This window comes from Cricetulus griseus, chromosome X (assembly GCF_003668045.3).
Source record: "Cricetulus griseus strain 17A/GY chromosome X, alternate assembly CriGri-PICRH-1.0, whole genome shotgun sequence".
Taxonomy (NCBI): Eukaryota; Metazoa; Chordata; class Mammalia; order Rodentia; family Cricetidae; genus Cricetulus; species Cricetulus griseus.
In genome coordinates this window covers 15,372,728-15,396,188 of record NC_048604.1, presented here as the reverse complement: position 1 = coordinate 15,396,188, position 23,461 = coordinate 15,372,728, and the positions used below count along the sequence as shown (strand labels likewise).

At 40.3% G+C, this 23,461-nt stretch overlaps 2 protein-coding genes across 2 annotated transcripts; both read left to right on the top strand.

Moving 5' to 3' along the window:
• Positions 1–333: 333 nt before the first annotated feature.
• Positions 334–4,553, top strand: Brs3 (bombesin receptor subtype 3). Its single transcript, XM_027433408.1, has 3 exons — positions 334–767; positions 2,310–2,661; positions 4,140–4,553. Exons 1-3 carry the CDS (start codon positions 334–336, stop codon positions 4,551–4,553), a joined length of 1,200 nt encoding a protein of 399 aa, XP_027289209.1.
• A 5,587-nt stretch (positions 4,554–10,140) lies between these two features.
• On the top strand, positions 10,141–23,036 carry Htatsf1 (HIV-1 Tat specific factor 1). Its single transcript, XM_027433388.2, has 10 exons — positions 10,141–10,283; positions 10,511–10,755; positions 12,359–12,539; positions 12,901–12,948; positions 13,368–13,522; positions 15,958–16,121; positions 17,289–17,388; positions 19,846–19,935; positions 20,758–20,895; positions 21,411–23,036. The coding sequence occupies exons 2-10, from the start codon at positions 10,567–10,569 to the stop codon at positions 22,710–22,712; spliced, it is 2,367 nt and encodes a 788-aa protein (XP_027289189.1). The 5' UTR covers positions 10,141–10,283; positions 10,511–10,566; the 3' UTR covers positions 22,713–23,036.
• Positions 23,037–23,461: the final 425 nt, after the last annotated feature.

Genomic DNA, 23,461 nt, shown 5'->3' with positions numbered 1-23,461 from the left:
TTCAAAGGACCACTCCCCCCAAATGAAAAAGCCACTACAGGGCATTTCTTTAGCACCTTTCCTCATCTTATGTCATAGGAATGCCAATGAGACTCCTCCATCCTCCTCCTCCCATTTCCTAGTGCCAGATCTGTGAGCGCTTAGCCAAGCATGCTGGGAGACACAGAAGAACTGAAGGGAAGGAGTAGCCTGCTGTCTTGGGTTTTCTTCCCATTCCGTTCTGTTCTGTTCTCCTGACACCACCTCATTACTAGACGTAGGCACTAGACGTGACAGTCAAGTACATCTGAACTAAGCAGAGAAGAGGTAGTGAAGGCAGAGAGTGCAGGAGACATGTCTCAAAGGCAGCCTCAGTCACCTAATCAGACTTTCTTTGCCATCACAAATGACACAGAATCATCAAGCTCTGTCGTCTCCAACGATACTACACATAAAGGATGGACCGGAGACAACTCTCCAGGAATAGAAGCACTGTGTGCCATCTATATCACTTATACTGTGATAATTTCAGTGGGCATCCTCGGAAATGCCATCCTCATCAAAGTCTTTTTCAAGACTAAATCCATGCAAACAGTTCCAAATATTTTCATCACCAGCCTGGCTTTTGGAGACATGTTACTTCTGCTGACTTGTGTGCCTGTGGATGCAACCCACTACCTGGCAGAAGGATGGCTGTTTGGAAAGATCGGTTGTAAAGTGCTTTCCTTCATCCGGCTCACTTCTGTTGGTGTGTCAGTGTTCACGCTAACAATTCTCAGCGCTGACAGGTGAGTTTCTTTTCTCTGTTCTGTTGCTGGGATGGGAAATTAGGCAGAAGGAAAAAAAGAAAAGCTTGTGCTCAGCATTTACTGGCTACCGGCAGGTTTTTCTTACACTGTGAAACCTAATTGTAAGGTTGTAAAATCCAGTAGCATTTTAAAATAAAAGTTAGGGTAAAAATGTTAAAATGCCTTTGTTAGCATCTGAAGAGTGCTTGAAAATATGTGCGCTGGGCAGGGGGCTTTCTTTCTTTGAAATGTAATTGTTTGCTTGAAAGAATAGCAAACGGTGTTTTTATTTTCCTCCGGCTTATTAAGTCAGGCAAATTGTTGCAGGTGCAAAGAAAAATACTCATGCTTTATACATTAGTGCAGCCTAGTGGTATAACAGAGTCAACATGAAAACATTGGCATAGGTGTGAAATGGACCGTGCATTACCATGTATCAGAAGGCTAGTAAAGAGAGAAAATGCATCAAATATGTTTGAAAGTCCCCAGATTAGCTAACAGAAGGAACACAGTGAGGTTTTCAGCACCCTGGTAATTCAGCGTCATGTCACTACTTAATTCTATTTGTTTTCTCTATAAGCATGTGGTGACTATCATTCCCAGAGAAATAAATTAATTTGGATGGACTTTTAGAGTCCTGTGGCTAGACTGTGCCATACTTTCTTACTGTCAGGGAGTTGGGGCTCCATGTTAAGGTGTTTTTAGTTTGAATACTGTGTTTTTCTTAATAACCATTGCAGAATAACCATGAAATCGTGAAAATGAGGCTTTAAATATTAAAAGCAGTGCTTTAAAATTTTTGAAAGATGCCTGTAGGTAATCAGTGCCCAGCATTACTTCAGGAAGAGCTCTAGATTCTGGAATCTGACAGAAGCAAAAGCTTGAACTGTGTCATTATTGTTATCATTATTATCATCATCATCATAATGACAGTGATAATGAGGTTGTTGCTTCACTGTCTATATTAAGGGCAGACTTCTGTAAAGACTACAGGTTTTAAGGTGTCTGTCTAAATGAGGTCGCATCATTGCATGGGATCTAGCTGCTGATTTTACCTTAATCTCCCCAATTGATCCATTAGCTTAGGGAAGGAAGTAGCCTTTATGAATGGGGAAAACATGAACTCTCTGCTTTTTTTTCTGGTGGAAATCTTACCTAGGAAGATTGAAGACTGCTTACTCATCCAGGGGAGTTAATTTGATTAACATGAGTCACTAACATATGCAGGACTTCTTTAGAATACTTATGGCAACACATAGGTGATGAAGTATTCTCAAGTCACACAGAAAAACACGCTGAAAATATTTGTCCTAAATAGAAGGTCTGTTACAAAATTGCAAAATTGCAGATATGAAATGTCTCATAGGAGTAAGTAAGGGATAAGCTGATTAGAATAAATAAATCACTGGGTATATTCTGTGTCCTTGGGACTACAGCCAATTCTGGTTGTTTCTCTATGCTGGGAAAGGAGGAAGAAGTGGACGATTGCTAAAGTTACATGTGTCACTGATTCCAACCCTGCTTGTCATTATGTGCTTCTAGATACAAGGCGGTCGTGAAGCCACTTGAGCGACAGCCCTCCAATGCTATTCTGAAGACCTGTGCAAAAGCTGGAGGCATCTGGATCATGTCTATGATATTTGCTCTGCCAGAGGCTATATTCTCAGATGTATACACTTTCCGAGATCCTAACAGAAACGTGACATTTGAATCGTGTAACTCCTACCCTGTCTCTGAGAGGCTCTTGCAAGAAATACATTCTCTGTTGTGTTTCTTAGTGTTCTATATCATCCCACTCTCGATTATCTCTGTCTATTATTCTTTGATTGCCAGGACACTTTACAAAAGCACCTTGAATATACCTACTGAGGAGCAAAGCCATGCCCGAAAGCAGGTATGTATGAATTGGTCCTCCTGCAAATATACCCTGAATTTAGAAGTGAGCTCCCCGCCTTGCCACCTTTTAGTGAGATACATTGCATTTATCTGTTTAGAGATCCAATAGCAGTCTACTGCTGTTGGCATAAGAACAGCCTCTCTTTTCAGTCCCAAATGTATCACACACTGAGCAATGCTGAGCAAGTTATTTGACCTCCCTGAGCCCAAGTTTTTTCTCTGTGAAACAAACAAGAGGACTAAAAGGCACAGACAGATACAACTCCCAGAATAGTGTCTGCATTCAGTCACTGGTGAGACTATTAGCATTATAGACATGGTGGTGGGATTGTGAGGGCAATAAAACCTATTTATCTTACAGAATAGTAAGGGAGTCTGCATAACGTGAGATTATAAAGCAAAGCATTATTTGCTTTAGAAAGTATCACAGAGTATTAGAAATGCACAGAATGATGAAACTGGCAAGGCTCATCTGACGTTACTCACTGATGATGAGAATCTGACATTCTCTACAGATGAGCAACCTGAGGTCTGGGGAGGGTGAAATGAAGTGCCCATGGCAAGAGAAGAACAAAGTGACAATACAGTTGATTAAAACCATTGCAGGACTTAGGTGTGCTCTCCTTTCATAAATTAGTACAGAATGAAAGGATAGTCCCAAACCTTGTCCTGTTAGATTGGTGGTCAGGGATGCTTCTATTCTGGAGAAGAGAGAAGTGGTGCCATTTAGAGAGGAAAGAGGGAGGAGAGAGGAGGGAGGAGGGAGGAGGGAGAAGGAAGGAGGGAGGAGGGAGGAGAGAGAAAGAAGTATGCCTTTTGTGTACTTTATCAGTTAGTTGAATAGCTGTGCTCATGAGGCTGAAGCTATATAAGCTGTATTTGCCTAGTGTCCATGTGGTCCAGTTCTCTTTGCTCTGTCTGAGCCTCTATTTTATGAGGTTCATCTCTTATATTAACAGATGTGAATAGGAGTATTCTCATATGTGATGGATGGCACATTTTGTTTTTGTTCCTCTGACTACATGATTTAAATCCCTATAGATTAAAAGCAACTTTAGTACCAACCTGACAACTTTCCTAAACTGCAGAAGACTGTTCTCACCTGTCAGCCTCTGAGGATGCAGTGAAAGCTGCTCTGAATAGTATCACTCTCTCCTTTTAGTGAAATTAAATCACTTGGGATTCCACAGCACTGCTTGAGTTAACTAGAGTATCTCAACATCCAAGGATGGTGGGAGGCCTCAGAATGAGAGTTAATGAGACCAAGATCACAGGTTACCATGCCAATTAACTTGTCATATTCTGTATCCACAGGCAGACTTCCCATGTGTCCCAGCCAGTTAGCTCATCACCATGTGTTCAAAGGGAGGCCAGCTTGTTAACTGTAAATTCCTATGTCAATCTAGAGGATGGTTTTTGTTCTCTGCCAGCTAAATGAATTGTTCTGTGTGTGCGCGCAATTTTCTCCCCATATAGATCGAATCCCGGAAGAGAATTGCCAAAACGGTATTGGTGCTGGTGGCTCTGTTCGCTGTCTGCTGGTTGCCGAATCACCTCCTGTATCTCTACCACTCATTCACGTACAAAAGCTATGATGCCCCCACGGCCGTTCCTTTCATCATCACCATTTTCTCTCGGGTGCTGGCTTTCAGCAACTCCTGTGTGAACCCCTTCGCACTCTACTGGCTGAGCAAGTCCTTCCAGGAGCATTTTAAAGCTGAGCTCTGCTGCTTCAAGGCAGAGCAGCCTGAGCCTCCTCTTGGTGACACCCCTCTTACCAACCTCACTGTGATGGGGCGGGTCCCTGGTACTGGGAGCACACACGTGTCTGAAATTAGTGTGACCCTGTTCAGTGGCTGTAGCGTGAAGAAGGGAGAGGATAAAGTTTAGCTTTTCCACTAAAAAAAATGGTGATTTTTAGTCCTATTGCGTGTATACAGCTTTAAGCTGTGCATCGTAGGGTGTCTGGGTTTTTGTTGTTCATGAATTGTTTTGAAGTTTACAGAATGAATTATCTTTGTAAGTAAAAGACAAATCATTTTCTTCAAGGTGCAAACAGTAATGCTATTTGGGCTTTCAAAATACAATGAATGAAGCCCACCAAGTAGAGAAAAGCAGGTTTGGAAATGCCAGTCAACTGTGAAGAACGCTGTATAGGAGGGTTGGTAAATGAACAAGATAAAAGTTTAAAAATCTAATTGGATCCCTCCTCTCTGATGCTCCTCATCGCTCATGCACTCGTGTGGTTGTCATAAAACAGTGTTTGTGCTTATTTTGTGCTGTAAATCTAGAGATTCTACTCCGTAAATGAGGAGATCAAAAAGAGATAAGAGATACAACATCTCTTGTGTTGTTTTGTAACACACACACACACACACACACACACACACACACACACACGTGTATATATATATATATATATATACATACATACTTTCACAGAGTGACTGCTCTCTTCATTCAATCACCATTCCATTATAAGAAATCTTGCAATTGAAATGAAAATGTTTGAGAGTTGGAGGGTGTTACGAACCGAGTCTAAAGCAGAGTGCTTCCCTTACTGGGTCAGCACTTCCTGACTTTGTGTATTCTGCTGCCACTGGTTACTAACTAGGCAGAGCCATCTCTCACAAAAGATTGTGAAGAATTTATCTTGCTAATAGGCAGAACACGGAGCCACCGTGTTGGTGTGACCATGGGCCCCAGAGGAGGATTCCTGACCAAGTTTCTAAGCTGTCACTGTCTGAAATTCTTTCCTCGAAGGAAACTCATTTCATTTGGGTGAGCAGTGCCCTCTTTCTAAAAACCTGCAGAACTGCCACTCGGGATCTCCATCACCTGGCTGTGCGAGCATCATCACATCATCTACCTGCTTATTAACTTTACTCAACTTGATGGGTGCCGAAGTCCTAGAGCTCAGCTCTGTTTCTGCAAGTCAGACAGAAGGCTCGGACTTTCTATCCTCTGCTCCAACTTGCTAACACAAATAAGCTTGCTACTCACTGTAATTGGCAAAAAACCTTGTAGTCAGTAGATTTGTCAGATTTAAATCTTGCTTTCAGAAAATGCATTCTTGAAGTAAACTAAAGCTTACCTTTGGCACTTTAGTTACATTTGTATTTTTAAAAACTTGATTTTTTTTTGAGAGTGCTTTTAGTATTTTTGAGCTTTACATGGCTTGTGCCGTAGTGAACTTACGCTAATTATGTGGCTCAAACAGGGGTGGGGCATAAATTAACACTGGGCTTTAAATGTCCTTAAAATTGGCTTACTTAAAGTGGGGGTGCTAATATTGTATTAACATTGCTTTACAGTGAGCAAAATTGTTGTACAAAACTTTGGATGTCAGTAAATAAATAAGAAATAAAAAGTTTGAATGGCTTTGTCTAATTTTATATCCTAAAAAAGAATGACAGAATATAAGAGCACATTTCAATTTCAAGGCTTATTATTTTTAAATCACAGAACTACAAAATATTTTGTTTTTCTTAATTAGAAAAACATTATATATATTATATATAATATATATATTATATATATATATATATATATATATATATATATATATTATATATATTCCTCTCCTGAGCCTAACACGTGAGAAATAATTTTACATATGTGCTAGGCTATGGCTTGAGAGAGAGCTCAGCAGGTAAGAGTGTTTCCTGCACAAGCATGAGGACCAGACTTGAGATTCCAGTACCACAGGACAGATGTGGTCCTGTAATTACATGTGCAACCACAACATGCTGGCTTCCAGCCTAGCTGAAAACAAACAACAACAAAAAACAACCCAAAAGCTCTGAGTTCATCAAGAGACCTTACCTCAAAAGGAATAAGGCAGAAAATGATAAAGGAAAATACATTACACCCACACGTGCACACCACAAACACACTTCATATATATATATATATATATATATATATATATATATATATATATACTCATACACAGAATCAATAAATAACTAGTATCTGAATTCTAAACAGTACCAGGCTACAAAAGCCAAAAGAGTGTTTTAATGTTTCATTAAATTATAGCTTTGCATGAGTTAGCGATGAAATAGGTATAAAATAACTTCTTGGCTTCTTACTAGGGCATCAAGCCCCTCCCCTTTCATAGCTAGAAAATTAGGGTTAAAATTTCTGGGTTTGTTTTGGGGGAGATTAACTGATTTTATTTCTCAGGGCTAACCTTACAGGTGGCCATAATATCCATTATTACACTTAGATTGTTTATTGTTGTAGGGCAATATTGCTATGGGATATTCATTTCTTTAGTGAGGGTTCTAGAAAGGAGCTGATATGGACACAGGAAAAACAAACTGTGGGCATGTCCTAATTTTGCTCATGGTCTTCTACAAAGTATTAAAACAGTCACAAAGTTATGTACAATCAAAACATGTCCTGAGAGTACACCTTCCTCAGTGAAAAGTGTCCCAATTTAACTAACAATGTAACCTTCTGTAAGAGGCAAGTTAAAGTTCAAAGAATTTCTGCAGTTCATATTATCTTAGGTTGAAAATCCATCAACTCTTTTTTTTAGAAGGACTCCCTCAACCCTGAAACTAAGTTTAGAGATTACAAGACGTGGGGACAAGAACACTCCCAAACAACAAGATGCCATTCATATACATAAATTTCTCTCTCTCTCTCTCTCTCTCTATATATATATATATATATATATATATATATATATATATATATATATATTCAAGTATAGTTAACTTTTCCAGAGTTTGTAAGCAAGGTAGTGGAACTTTTGCACAGAAGGCCCTTGTCATGTCTTCTACCTTCCATAGGTATCTGGTTTCTTTCGATTCTGACACTGCATCTGTTTGTACTCAAACCATATGGGATGACATTATACTGACTCAGGCAAATCTAGTGCGCAATGCAATGCTACCTCGGGCTAGGTGGACCAGAGGCTTCCAGGAAGCCTTTAGGCAAAGGTGACTTGGTGACATGGAACCTAGTTATAAGGAATTTTTTACCCATTTTCTTGTAAAGAGGTGTAAGGATACTTCAGGCATTAAGAGTGTGTGCCTTCTGCCAGAGAAGCTAGGAAACAAGGAATACCCTAAGAGAGACATACATGGTCCCCCTAGAGAAGGGGAAAGGGACAAGATTTCCTGAGCTAATAGGGAGCATGGGGGAGGGGAGAGGGAGCTAGGAGAATGAGAAGGGGAGAAGAGGAGGACTTGAGGGAGCAGGAAAGTTGACTCAGGGGAAGAATAAAGGAGAGCAAGAAAAGAGATACCATAATAGAGGGAGCCATTATAGGTTTAAAGAGAAATCTGGCACTAGGGAAATGTCCAGAGATCTACAAGGTTGACTCCAACTAACAATCTAAGCAATAGTGGAGAGGCTACCTTAAATGCCTTTCCCCTGTAATGTGATGGATGACTGCCTTATATGCCATCCTAGAACCTTCATCCAGTAGCTGATGGAAGCAGAAGCAGAGACACACAGCTAAACACTGAGATGAACTCTGGAATCCAATTGTAGAGAGGGAGGAGTGATGAGCAAAGGGGTCAAAACTAGGCTGGAGAAACTCACAGCAAGGGGTTGCTCATGGACCCCAGACTGATAGCTGGAAAACCAGCATAGGACTGATCCGGACTCCCTGAAAGAGGAGGTCAGTCTGGTTAATCTATGGGGCCTCTGGTAGTGGATCAGTATTTATCCGTAGTACAGGAATGGACTTTGGGAGCCCATTCCACATGGAGGGATACTCTCTCAGGTCTAGGCCCTGCTCCAAATGATGACAGACTTTGAAGATTCCCGCATGGAAGGCCTCACCCTCGCTGGAGAGCAGAAAGGGCATGGGATAAGGGGTTGGTAGGGGGCAGGGGAGGAGGGGAGGGAGAGGAACTGGAATTGGCATGTAAAACAAGCTTGTTTCTAATTTAAATAAAATTTTACTTAAAAAGAGTGTGTGCCTTGTGCAGTAATGATCATGTAGACAGTATCTCTCCTGGGTTGTAAACGTACTCCCGAATGAAATGGAAGCCCAATAACAACAGTAGTGAAAAGAGTTTTATACCATTTCCAGATCAAAGCAAGAAATACTTAGTAATGTTTAAACGAACCTAGCAAAATCACAACAAGCAACAAATTCAGTTCTCCAACAGCTCTACCAAAAAAGAACCTCATAAAAATAAATGTATTTGGAAATAAAAACTGTTTTAAAAAAACATGGTTAATGTTGAAATCAGATTCACAGGTCTGTGAGGAGCCAGGGTGCTCTAGAACCCACCCAACCATTGCATTTACAAGCAAAGGTGACTGGAATTGAAGTAACCTCTGGGTAATAATATGGATGTTTACACAGAGTTCATTGCTACTTTTAATGAATTAAAATTTTACTTGCATAGTTAAGATTACAGCAACAAATATTGTTGATAACCGCAATCCACATTTAAAACAAACACTTTGGAATTTTCTAGGTTTTTGAGTATAAAAGGATGCTGAAAACAAAATGATGTCTGCTCTCCAGCTTCTGGTACTTCTATTTTATTGTTCGCCAAATCATAAGTGAGTCTCCCTTATCTGTGCCTGTCTTCCCGACTGCTGTCCCAGAACCTCCCCCAGTGCCTGGCACTTAATAGGAGTGCAGTATAAACCTGCCTGTTTTAAAACATGGACCCCTTGTCGTGTAGAGAGACATGAAGTATTTTGGGGAAAAGTTCTGCTTATGGCAGTTAGTTGGTTGCCTTTCTAAGAGACAAGAAACCGAGCCACATGGTCCAGCTGGCATTTGTACACGGGGATGTTTACAGTCAAGCGTCAAGTTCCAGGCCTCAGCACCTCTGGTACCTTGCAGTATGATGCAGGCAACTGCTACCCTCAGCAACTGCAACCTGAAGGGAAGGTGCTACCAGATGCATAAAAAGGGGGTGAGCTTAGGAGGTGATGGGACCTTCTGCCCATGTTCAGTCACTTATTCACTCACTCTTCGCTAGATCCCAAACAGCATGTTACTGGTTTGGGTTACTGAGATGAGCAAAAGCCGTGTGTCGTGTAGTGTAGGACAAGAAATTCAAAACGATATACTTGGTTCCTTCGCAGGGGCGGGATCTGGCGTGAAAAGAGGCGCATGGCTTTCGCGAAGCGGGAGAAACTTGTCCCCACGGTCCCACCCACCTCCCCAAGATGGCGGTTGCCGCAAAGCCCAGCCCGCGCCAGCACTGCTGTCAGAATGAGGCTGTCGCCTCGTCCAAAGTGCAGAGGACGCCGCCGGGCCCAAGGCCCCTGCGGTGTCATGGATTCCTGCAGGCTTGCGTCCCCATCGGGTGCACGGACACTCCGGCGGCAGCCTTCCCTGGCAGCCCCGCCCCGCCCCCCCGCCCCCCCCCCCCGCCCCCGCCCCGCCCCCGCCCCGCGTCGCGGCCATTTGACGCAAGAGTGGGCGTGTCAGCGCGACCCGCTACGTCGCCACGCGCGGTCAATGGCGACCGCATCGGCCTGAGGCGGACTCCGTTCTCAAGCGACTTTCCTGTTGAGGCGGGAGGGAGCTGTGGTGCCTCCGGAGCCGACGGTGGCGGTGACGGCGCGCCTGCGCGCTTCCGCTTCGCCCTGGCCCGAGCGGGGGCGTCCAGGCCCCGCCGAGCCCGCCAGGTAGGTGGGGTGGCGGCCACTGCGCCGCCGGCGGCCTCGGAACGCCAGTGCGCGCGCGCGCGCGCGCCTGTGGGCCGGCCGGGAGGGCGGAGCCTGGGCGGCGCGGCGCGGCGCGGCGCGGCTCAGCCTTCCCAGGGACTGCTGGGGCGTTGCGGGGAGGCGGGCCAAGGGGGCTGCACCGCACACGACCTGAGCTCTGCCGACCTCCGGCTCTCTCACTTCTCCAGCGCCCTGTCGGCCTCTTCACGTCTCTGAACGCTGCTCCCGGCCCCGCTTCAGAAACATGAGTGGCAACAACTTGAGCGCGAACGACGAGTTTGACGAACAGTTGCGAATGCAAGAATTGTACGGGGACCCTAAGGACGGTGACACCCCGAACGATGCCTCCGGAGAAACGGAATCTGCGGGGGGACAACCGCAGGATGACACTCCCTACGAGTGGGACCTTGACAAGAAGGCTTGGTTCCCCAAGGTAAGAAAAGGGTGGCTGGACTGCCGCTGCGGAGCGTGGCTGTGGGCTCCCCTGGACACCCTTGCCGGACACCCCCTCTTACGTTTGCTCTTCTCAAGTACTAGGTCCTTGAACCGCTGCTTGATGGCTCGTCTGTTCCGTCCGTTCCAGTATCCGATGTATAAAGGAAAGAAAACCTTATGGTGGTGCCTGAAATGTTCTTTATGCCTTATTAATTTTTGTGAAGGTCACAGGCGTTATATTGATGACTGCTTTTTATTGCCAAAAGGAAAAACACCAAGGAAAACACATTTGTAACCGTTTTATCCTGTATAGCCAAACCTGTGAGATGTCTAGTGTCCATGCTGTGGATAAAATGCAGCTTGTTGATTTAGGGGGCGGGAAAGAAGGCTTTTACCCCACTCTATTGAATAAACTTTCCTTGCGTCTTGGTTTATTTTTCTACTGAATTTTGTTCCAGGGCATCTAAGTTTGACTCTTGTAACCACAGGAATATGACTGGGAAAGCACAGAAAATGGTTGGAAAAGGTCTCTACATTCGTTTTGAGTACTTGGAAATTGCTGTGTGTTTAATTTCAACGTGGAAATAACTAGTGTAAGCTGTATGGAGAAAGTACGCTGTTAGTCTTAGCCTAGGAGGGGCATTAGTATTAAAGGTTACGAACAGCCCGTCAAGTGACTTGGGAGCCAATCACAAAAAAACTTGTCTCCATTGTGTAGACCGAGTGTTAGTTTAAAAAGTATTTCAGCTATTCTTTCTTATTTTATATTTGTCCATATCTCAAGCTCCCCAAATTGTTGAAATTTGCTATCCCGTTTCTGGACTTGTAATGCCACCTTGAATGTAGATGTGATTTCTTCTACCTTCTGAGCCCTTTTAATAGTCCGACGGCAATTACTTGGTAACTTTATCTTTTACGTTACTTAAAACCCTGGTTCTTCAAACTTTGGGGGTAAAATTTTCACTTTTCTGTGTACCTGAAAGTGATAGTCATAACTCATAACTCATTCAGCCATTCAGCCATTCTACAATAGTGGGTTCCCCTGCAAAGCCAGGGCGATGGGTGTGTATCAGGCTTGCCTTTGATTTTGTTCTGTCACTAAGCGTTTCTCTGAATTAGTGCTCAAACTCAAATGGGCATTTTGTGTTCTAGCAGTTTCCAGCTTCATACATAAACATAAAAATCTTAGTGTACATACGTATTTTTGTGCATCCAAAAGTGGATTCTGTGATTAGATTTCTAGTTGACTTTTGGTTTTACTCTGTATCATTATTTGATACTTCTTTTGTTCTCTGTATCGGCCACCTTAGTCAGATATACTGTGGAGAAGCAAGAATTTATAAGACAACTAGAAAAGGTGCTAGCATCACTTAAAATTCTCTCATACTTTTTTGTTGGTAGTTTGAGCACTTTTTCATAGTTTCGTACTTTTTTCGTGTTACAGTTTCTATATAAGATGACTGCTCTCCTATTATATTTTAATTATTACAACTACCCTTGGCATAAACACTTGTTAAAGTCTTAGATTATATTACTGAATGTACAGTTGTATAACACATGAAGTAACCATGTCTGCATATGTGCTGACTTAACCCATCTAGATCACTGAAGATTTCATTGCTACGTATCAGGCTAATTACGGCTTTTCTAGTGATGGTGCATCTAGTTCTACTGTGAATGTCCAGGACCCCAACCCAAAGACAGTAGAAGAACCTCCACAAAGAGAAACCCCAGAAACCACTGACTCCAAAAAGAGGGGAGAAAAGAGAAAGGCCGAATCAGGCAAGTGGTTCTGTTTTGCAAAACCTGGGTGTAAAAAAGAAATAGGAAAATGTGTAAATACATTTTACATTTTGGAGGATTATACTAGCATTGAAGGAACATAATGTAAGTTTTCACTTTTATGTAGGCGTAAAGTCATTAAGAATTGAGATAGCCTTTTTCTTTTTCAGAGAGAGCCCTAAAACATTCTCAATCAAGAAGTTTATGTATTTTTGAAAGCTGGGTAATGATTTGAGTTAGACTTAGTTTTCTTAAATAAAGAGAACATTCTAAAAGTTTTTAAGAAGCTGCCACTACCAGGATTTCATAATGTGATTCTTGTTATTTGCAAGTGTTTTATTTATTTCATTTTGATTTTTAGGATGGTTCCATGTTGAAGAAGATAGAAATACAAATGTATACGTGTCAGGTATTTATCCCTTTTTAATGCAGTTTTGTGGTTGGAAACATTTAGGGTTGAGACTTTGTGCTAAGTGATTTTTATTTTTACTTTCTAGTGTGTTTTGTTCAGCTGTTTGTGTTAACTAGAAATTTACTTAGTACAGAACCAAGAAAAATGATGCAATTTTGCATGCTGTTCTGTATGCCTGCCTTAGATAATTTACATCAGTTTGTCTCCAGATTTAATGAAGCATAGCATAGTATAACTGTGATATATTTTTAATATATAAAATATGAATGATCTTCAGAGTTAAAGATAGGAAGTTTTCGCACTCTTTTAAAAAAATCAGCTTTACATTCACCTATGTTGTAGGTTTCTTGTTGGTAAAATACTAAACAACTTTTACCATCATTAAATACTTTAAAGCTGTTCTCTTGAAATTATAGGTCTGCCTCCAGACATCACAGTGGATGAATTCATACAGCTTATGTCCAAATTTGGCATTATTATGAGAGATCCTCAGACAGAAGAATTTAAGGTCAAACTTTACAAAGATGATCAAGGAAATCTTAAAGGAGATGGGCTCTGCTGTTATCTGAAGGTTGGTATATGGTCAAATAAGTCTCTTGTCTCTCCAATTTTAACTCAGGAACCAGGGCTAGAATCTTTTATGGATGCTAACCTAAACCAAGAACCATCAAAAACAGAACAGAAAACTGAAATTTCAGACTGTGACTGTATATGGGTGGTTCTGGTAACTTTTCTGATTTTTAATATATACATATACATATATATATATATATTATATATAATATATATATATATAGAGAGAGAGAGAGAGAGAGAGAGAGAGAGAGAGAGAGAGAGCACTGTTTCCATGCAGTATACTTGACTAAGGATGCAAATATATAACACAAAAGAAGTATGGAGTAAGACAGAGTAAAATCCAAAAGTTAGCTTAGTAACACTAGGGTTATTTGCTTGTTTTAAGAAACTGTTTGCTGCAAGTTGAAAATGTTATGTAAATATGTGATTGAGGGGCTTCTCTTAACTACAAAAAGTCTCACTGTAAAGATCTCATCATTTAGTGCATGTAATCAGCAGTTTAAAAATCTGAGAAGAAAAAAATGCCAGTGACATTATTTGTATATTGGAATGTGTTTTAGCAAAGTCTAGCTTGCCACCTATTTTGTCGGAACACAACCCACTCACTCACTTATGGCTTTGCGTGTGACTGCTTTTGTGTTTCATCAGTAGCAGTGAGTGGTTGCAGCATCAACCTCTGACCCTCAAAGCCTGAACTATTTACTTTCTGGCTCTTACAGAAAGAACTTTCTAAGCCTGAATTAGACTAGAGAGGAATTAGACTCACTGCTTTAAAAACTACAGAAGAGAATTAAAATGGATATTTTCAGAATTTTGTGTGGTCTTGTTACTGCAAATTGCACAGTGATTGCTTGTTGTGAAGGAAAATTATCATTTCTGGAACACCGGTCACCTTAGGAGCATGTATTAACCCTTATTGTCTGGCTCAAAACAAATGGCCACAATTATGACATGAATTTTTCAAAGAACATGACAATATCTACTAATTAAAGTAAAAAATTACAATGTAATAATTTAACTATCCTGGGTTTGTAGTTAGTAGACAGTATGCAATGGGATCAGAAGACAGCAGGCTTGAGCCGGCAAGGTTTGGGGTTACCAGCTTTTAATCTATTTCTTAAGCAAGATGGGTTAATGGACCATGGCACAATCATGACAGTTTTGTGTGTTTATATGAAATATTTGAGAATTTTACCAACCCCAAAGATGACTTAAAACCTGTGAAGTGAATTTTTCAAAGAGGAGGGTGTGTGTGTGTGTGTGTGTGTGTGTGTGTGTGTGTGTGTGTGTGTGTGTGTGTGTGTGTGTGTGTGTGTGTGTGTGTGTGTGTGTGTGTGTGTGTGTGTGTGTGTGTGTGTGTGTGTGTGTGTGTGTGTGTGTGTGTGTGTGTGTGTGTGTGTGTGTGTGTGTGTGCGCGCGCGCGCGCGCGCGCGCGCGTCTGTGTTTGAGCACATGAATTTATGTACACATGAATGCTGTTGTCTGCAGAGACCAGATGTTGGATCCCCTGGAGCTGGAATTATAGATTGTTGTGAGCCACCCACTGTAGCTGCTGGGAATTGAACTTTTGGGTCCTCTGCAAAAGTAGCAAGGGCTCTCAACTGTTGAGCCATCTCTTTAGCTCCATGATTGGATTTTTAAAGAAGACTATTACTTTGTGAAACACTTTAAATAAAACTTAGGTCCCTTGAAAGAACAAATTGTCTAGCCAGTAATTGCACTTTAGAAAATAACATTAATTACTCCAGGATCCATATTTGATTTGAACAGCTGAGGTCAGTGGTCCTTTGTGCTTTCCTCGTACTTTTAGATCTTTGACTCTGTTTGAGTAAGGGTGATAAGTACTCTGTTTGTGTAAGACCTAGAATCCATAAATGCATTTAATATATAAGCCATTAAATAATTACCTTCTATTTAGTATGTAATTCCAGATCTACATTTTAGTTTGATGAAGCTGAACAGTAAAGGTTGGTTGTACTATTTCCAGTTCCCTGAATCATCCACTGTTAAGCAGATGTTAGAGTTTCAAAACTGGTATATTCCACAGAATTTATTCAGATCTACTCCTCTCGTTCTGCAGATGAGAAATTTGGGCTCCTGAAAACAAAAATTAACCAATAATAGAATTTACGGAACACCTACTGTATGTAATGCCCTAATCTTTCCATCTATTCTTTCATCTAATTTTGTCAGTTACTCTGTGATGAAGATAGTATTTTAGCTCTTTACAGATGGAGAAATTGGGGTTCAGAGAACTAGTTAGGTTGCTAAGTTAATACAGGTGTTTGAGGTTTATCTGTGTTTTGAACACAGCTTTCCTGATGTATATTCTAGTACTCTTATCTCAAAGTAGATAGCTGGCATTGCTTATTTCAGAATCTCAAGTTTCATTTCAGTGCTCAACTTACTATTTTATTTACCACTATAAAGAAAGAATCCGTGGAACTTGCATTAAAACTTTTGGATGAAGATGAAATTAGAGGCTACAAATTGCATGTTGAGGTGGCAAAGTTCCAGCTGAAGGGCGAGTATGATGCCTCCAAAAAGAAGAAGAAGTGCAAAGATTATAAGAAGAAACTGTCTCTGCAGCAGAAGTTTGTATTATTATTTTTTTCTTTTTTTGGAAAAGTTTCATATAAATATTTTAAAGCATGTTTTTGGTACTAACTACTTAGTTTTGTACCATCAAACACGTCTAGAGATTCTTGTAGGGGACACCGTAACCAGCCATGAGCTGTATTTATATATACAGGTTTGTTAGTAAAAGTTAGAAATGATGAAGGTTTTATCACTGCATTTACTGTATAGTTGTATATATATATATATATATATATATATATATATATATAGTTACATTCCTATTAATTTGCTATTAAACATATTTTGAAATATGCTAGTTTTAGGAAATTAGTCAAATTGATAGTTATACCCTTGGATTATGCTAACATTGTGCTTAAACTCATGATACAATGAACATCAAATTATCTGTGTGTGGTACCATTTTTTTTCAGGTTTAATTAAAATAGACACCTACAAATTTTACAGACAGTATCAGGAAAATGTAACATTATAGCAAAGAGCCAACAGTAGTACAGCATATATAGTACACTGTATATGGTATACTCTTCAGTGTGTTCTTTGCTATATTATACAAATTTAAAATGGTTTTTGGTTTCTTTATCTGTGAACTCATTGTACCAAACATATATCAAGTTTTTCTTGTCATTAGTGTCTATACAGTGCAGTATGACAGCTACTTACGTAGTATTTACATTGTGTAAGGTATTATAGTACTCAAGTGATAATTTAAAGTGCTTAGGAAGACATGTATAGGTTGTAAGTCAATACAGTAGTGTCCTATATTAGTGTTCTCTGTGGCCAAAGATTTTGGTGCCTAGCTGGGCGTGTATGTCCTGGAACCAGTCCTCCACTGATGACTGAGGGATGCTTCTTCATCATGTTAGAAAGTTGTACATACTAAACTAAGTCAATAGGAGGCTTTAGAAGTAGTCTAATTGCAGTATGCATCTAGTAAGATGAGTTACTTTCATAAAGAACACATGTGGGGGATTTCAGTTACTGAGTATGTAGTTTTGCCCCCTGCCTAGAATTTTTTTTAACTTCAGAAAGTTCTGTGGAACTATGTTGGAATCAGATAATGACTATTATTACACTTTCACTAAAGGATTACATCTATCCCTTTTTCTTTCCCACAAATCTGAAGCCAGATTTCAGTTTACTGTTACTTTTTGTTACATTAGGCAGTTGGATTGGAGACCTGAGAGGAGAGCTGGACCATCCCGGATGCGACATGAGCGAGTTGTCATCATCAAAAATATGTTTCACCCCATGGATTTTGAGGTAGGAAATGTTGTTTTAGCATCTAAAAGTTCTGGTATGTTTTCTTACAAGAGGGTGCAAAGCTTACCATGCCCTATCTTTGTCAAGGCATATTCCTGTAGTAATGGGTAGGATAGGAAAAGAGAACAAAAAAAAAAAATAAAGCTGTATTTGGAACTCCATGTGTTTATCCCAGTGTTCTTTTGATTGTAACCCAGATAAGACAGTTAATATTCATACTATGGCCCAAAATCACAGCTGCTTGCTATCTGAATTCTAAGACTGATGGGAACGGCCTTTGGATTTGTACTACAGTTCAGTAAGCACTAGCTGATTTTGATAGAGAATGACAGTTCTACACTTGCATCTGAAAACTTTGTGTTACTGATAAAAATTTGATCCTTAAAGAAATCTGATGTTTATAGTGGAGATTGTTTTTCAGGACCACATTTTCGACCAAGTTCTTTAGTGAATATTAAAATCCATATAAAATCGCCAAACCAACAAATAAGATGTTAAATGAATAGTAATTGTCAAGATAGCTTACACTGCATTGTGCCTCTGATACCATCTGCTACTGTAGATGGATACCATCAGTAATGGAAATACAACTTTTGTTTTCTCTCTGTGGTTCTGGAATTAATGATGGCATGTTGTACACAAGGAAGGAAATGTTCATGATGTAAAAATTCAGATTTGGAAACATTCTAGTTGCAGTCTGTTTAATCTTGTTCTTTTTGTTAACATTGTCAACAGCGTCAAAATGGTAGTTTTAGTTTGACCCCTTAGCAAGGGCCTTAAAATGGACGGTTCAACCTTATCTCCCATACCTCCTGATATGAGCTTGATGAGAGCCTGTTAACAAGAAAGACTACAGTTGTCTTACTTTTTGTTCAGGGTTTCAGAACCTGAACCTCAAATCATGTCAGTCTAGATCTGTACAATCTAAATAAAGTAGACTCTAGCCACCACAAATTATTATTAAAACTTGAAGGTTTACCTCCTTAGTTATACTTGACACATGTAGCTGCTAGGTTGGGTGCTACAGATAACATAGAACAACTGTATAAGCAAGTGCTGCTGATACGGATATAGAGGTTCCAGAATTTCTATTAGGTTTTGTTTTGTAGACAGGGTTTTACTAGCCCAGGTTGCCTTGAAACTTACACATTCTCCTGGCATTTCCTATGAACTGGGATTCCAGGCATAGCCTCGTGTATTATATAACTCCTGATAGAAGGGTTCATGGGGCATTTTAGGGACTGTTTACTTTGACTGAGGACTGGTTATGAACCTAAAGAAGAGACACCAACATTAAACTTTTTAGAGGAAAACAAAAGCAGCATTGTTGAATTACCCTAAAGTATCAGAAAGAACTTATATTTGTAAGGATGGGGTATATTTTTACTCCAGATACTTGAGTAATGTTAGAAGTTACATACCTAAAAATGCTCTCTGGGATCAGGGTAAATATAATAAAGGATAATTTTATAATGTAACTTCAGATGGCTTCAGTGTTCAGTTTGAAGCCTTACTTAAAAATACTTTGCCTGGAAAGTCTGAATATCAAGAAATGAAGAATCAGAACTCCAACATGAAGGGAGATTTCATTTTTGTGCACATTAGCGTAGTCCAGTAGAAATACGCAATGTGAGAAGCTACATGTAAGATTATTATTTCTATGGCCTTAGTAAAAAAACAAGATGGAGCTAGGGAGATTAATTATAATAAGGACTTTCCTAGTAACCATACATGGTCATTCTCCAGCACCTTAGTCAGTGTAACATTTAGGTAAGTAAGCTCCATGTATAGCTTACTGGGTTAAAGAATCTTGGAGAAGGGAAGCATTAGGCTACTGTAGAACAGAGGTGATGTGTTCCCTTCTGACCCTTTACATGCCCTGAAGCATAGAGTTCTCTTCATCATTACTTGGAGTCTTGAATCCTTCCAGACTTATGGGAGGAGAATCCTTCTGAACTGGAGACCAGCAGTGGTACCAGCAATGCTTCAGAGTGTGTGTGTGTGTGTGTGTGTGTGTGTGTGTGTGTGTGTGTGTGTGTGTGTGTGTGTGTGTGTGCTTTTTTAGCACATTCATGTGGGAAAGTAGCAAAAACATTTTCCTGTGTACTTTAAAACAATACACACACACACACACACACACACACACACACACACACACACACACACACACACACACACACGTATAAGTATATAGATTTCCTTTGATACTGTGGACCTTCTCTTTGCCATACTTCTCCATTTCCTCTCTCTCTCAATGTGAATAGACCTGAACAGTAGCAGTAAGTGAAGTCATCTAACTTAATTCTATTTTGACTTTTTCATCTATTACTGTAGTCTGCAGACAAATGTACCTAACTTTAAGCAAAGCACTTTTTCATGTTAATTTGACACAGTAATAAATTTGGTTCTTGAATTAAGAAGGAGGGAACTCCATCTTAATCATGTTTGTTTTTGCAGGATGATCCATTGGTGCTCAATGAGATCAGAGAAGACCTTCGAGTAGAATGTGCCAAGTTTGGACAGATTAAGAAGCTCCTTCTGTTTGATGTAAGTTCATGGCTTGCACCAGTAAGGCCTGACATCTTTCCAAGATGAGGAAGTGACTTAGATTGCCCTGGATTTTAGATTAGTGTTTTTATATCACAGGCCTGCTGTCTGTCAGCAATAGTTCAGTCAGTGAACATGGTTTACAAGGCAAGTCTTGGATTGTTTTGATGTGCCAAGTTTATTTCCCTTCCTTCTGACTCTTAAAAGAGTATGTGATCAGGTGAGAGCAACTAGAATAAAAATGTATGGAATATCAATTTCCTCAAAGTTCTTGCCTTTCTCTGTTATTCACCTGATCATAGTCAAGGAAAAAAAAAACAACTATTGTTTAGTTTTCTCTGTACTTCCAAGACTGATAGAAAGTACTTAACTGACCATTTCTTACAATGTATTGCTGGTATGCTGCAAGGGGCTTTATACATTGTGCTGCTTAACCCTCAGAACCCTTTGAAGTAGGTAGCTACTAGCTGTACAGATAAGGAAGCCACATCTTTTCAAGTAGAAGTAGAAGTACTTGTAGAAGTGCTTGTTCAGTTCCTGACAGGCAGGCTTTAATCTCAAATTCACACTCAAACAATTACATGGCCTTAGCTCTTGGGTAGTATTGTTAACAGAAACATTTGCAAGGGCACTGTACTGGTTCTTGCTAGACAAAATGAAGCTAAAGAAGCAGCTGACCACTGGCTGGAATAAAAGGGAAGAAAGATTTCAGAAGTCTTTTAGTTCAGAGTTTCAGGAGAATACTACTCTTTATCAGTCTTATGAAATGTGTATCTGATTTTTAATCTTGTCATTCAGTCCTCCTTCTTCTTGTCTTTTTAGAGGCACCCAGATGGTGTGGCCTCTGTGTCCTTCAGGGAACCAGAGGAGGCTGATTATTGTATTCAAACTCTTGATGGAAGGTGGTTTGGTGGCCGTCAAATCACTGCTGAAGCCTGGGATGGGACTACAGATTACCAGGTAAATCCTGCAGCTCTCAAGGGCACAGGAACTGTTGCCTTGTCAACTGTAGATCTAGTTTGGAGGTTGCTTTAATCTGTTTTGTATAATACATCTTGTAAATAATGTTTTGCATTAGAGGATAGAGAAATTCTTATCACTTCTCAGCTTGTAAGTCTTTAATTTGGAGGTTTTAACCTCAGAATGATAAGAATAGAAGAGTGCTAACTATTCCTCATCTTTCTTGTTAAAGAGAATGTACAGAGCTCCAATAGTAATGTTTTAGGAAGTGGAACATTTCAACAGTACTGGGATAGTCACATATATTTATATGATTTTATTGCAGGTATATTGTGTGTAAGGTTGTGTAAACAGGTATATAGTTTTGAAGACCAGAGTAAGGACATGCATGGATTGCTTTAGAAAAGTTGCTTTATAGAACGAGGGTACTTGTGTCAATAGTAGAACTTCCCAGAGAAGTTGTTGCTTCTTTTTGCCTAACATTCATCTTAACCGTAGTCTCTGTTTATTCACAGGTAGAGGAGACCTCAAGAGAGAGAGAGGAAAGGCTGAGAGGCTGGGAGTCCTTCCTCAATGCCCCTGAGGCCAACAGAGGCCTCCAGCGGATGGATTCTGTCTCTGCTTCAGAACAGGCAGGGCCTTCCAGAGGAAGGCATTTTTCAGAGCACCTGAGCATGTCTACCACAGGTGCTCAGGAAGCTACAACTGGAATAGCACTTGAAGAGCCTATCGATGAAAAGAAGTTTGAAAAAGCAGAAGATGGGGGAGAATCTGAAGGAGATGCTTCTGAAAAAGATGCTAAAGAAGGTGGGTACGAGGAAGGTTACCCTGAAAGAGAGGGTGAAGAGGGCTCCTCCAAGATAGAGTGTGAAGAGGGCTGCCCCAAGACAGAGTATCAAGAGGGCCACCCCAAGAGAGAGAGTGAAGAGGGCTACCCCAAGAGAGAGAGTGAAGAGGGCCACCCTGAGAGCAAGCTTGAAGAGGGGAATCCTAAAATGGGATCTCAAGAGAATGGCCCTGACAGAGAATCTAAGAAGAAAGGCAAAGATAATTATGAAAAGAATGGCCTGGCAAAAGAGTCTGAAGACAATGAGCTCAGCAGAGAGTCAGAAGGGGAAGAGAGCCTCAAGAAAGAGTCTGAAGATGATGACTCAGAGGAAGAATCCAAGGAAGACTGCCCAGAAAAGCTGTATGAAGATGACTCTGACAAGGAATTAGAAGAAAATGGTGTTAAAAAAGATTTCGACCAGGATACCTCTGACAAGGAGTTCCCTGAAAATGTTGAGAAAGAGTCAGAAGAAAATGACACTGACAAATCAGAAGGTGATGAAGGCTCTGAAAGAGTGTTAGGTGAGGAAGGCTCTGAGAGAGAATTTGAGGAAGACTCAGATGAAAAGGAGGAGGAGGAGGAAGAGGAGGAAGAGGAGGAAGAAGACAGAGAAGAGGAAGAAGTTGTATATGAAAAGGTTTTTGATGATGAGTCTGATGAGAATGAGGATGAAGAAGAAGCAGAAGAAAAGGAGTGTGAAGATGCTGATGACAAAGAGGAAGAAGATGACACAGATGACAAGCTCTTTGATGACTCCGATGAAAAGGAAGATGAAGAAGATAGAGATGTAAAGCAAGATGAAGATACCAATGACAAGCTATTTGAAGATAATTCCAATGAGAAGTTTTTTGATGAAGAAGAAGATGCCAGTGAGAAATTGTTTGATGATTCTGATGAGAGAGGGACTATGGGGAATGTGAAGGAAGATGGGTCTCAGTCCACCGACAGCAGCTTTGCCCTCAGTAGTGATGATGATGATGAAATGTAATCCTTTCCACTTGCTTTTTAGGGAGAGCCCTGCGTCTCTGTTTGCCTGTGCTTCAGGATCAGTAGTAGTGTTACATCAACAAGTGCATAGTGGTAGGATGCCATCAGACTAATGTCTCGAAGGTTTTTGTTCTTACCTATAACAATGAATTTAAATGTGTCTATTGGTTCTTCAGTTAAAACTTCATAGTTTAACGCAAGGAAACTGGATACCTGTCGTTTTGTTGGATTTGTTAAATGCATGCAAAAGAATATTTTTAAAGTATCCTAATTGGAGTTTGTGATATTCAGAAATAAAGATAAATTGATAATATGCAGAAACTGAGATGTGGACTTGAGTTGATATGTGTTTTGAATCAAATATCACTTGATTCCTCCCACAGTCCTTGTTTCCACCTGTGTCACCATTTGGGATAACCTTCCCCATTCTGCAGTACAACATGGTCCTAAAGTCACAAGATAAATGACATTTTAGATCCTTTCCCCAATCCTTGGAAGTTACATGTTATCTTTTTTACTCTTTCTATTAAGACTAAGATGTATAAACTGAATTCAATGTGGTCTATACCTTCAATTATTGAAAATAGAAGGTAATCAGAGGTTGACTATGCTGGTTTAGAAGATGACTAAAGAGATGAGTTCTCTCTCCAGAACAATGTACGCACAAGCATTACACAGCTTCTTATATACAGTTTGGAGAGGCCCATGAATTCCTCTGGAGATTAAGAACTTTCTCCCTAGGAATATACT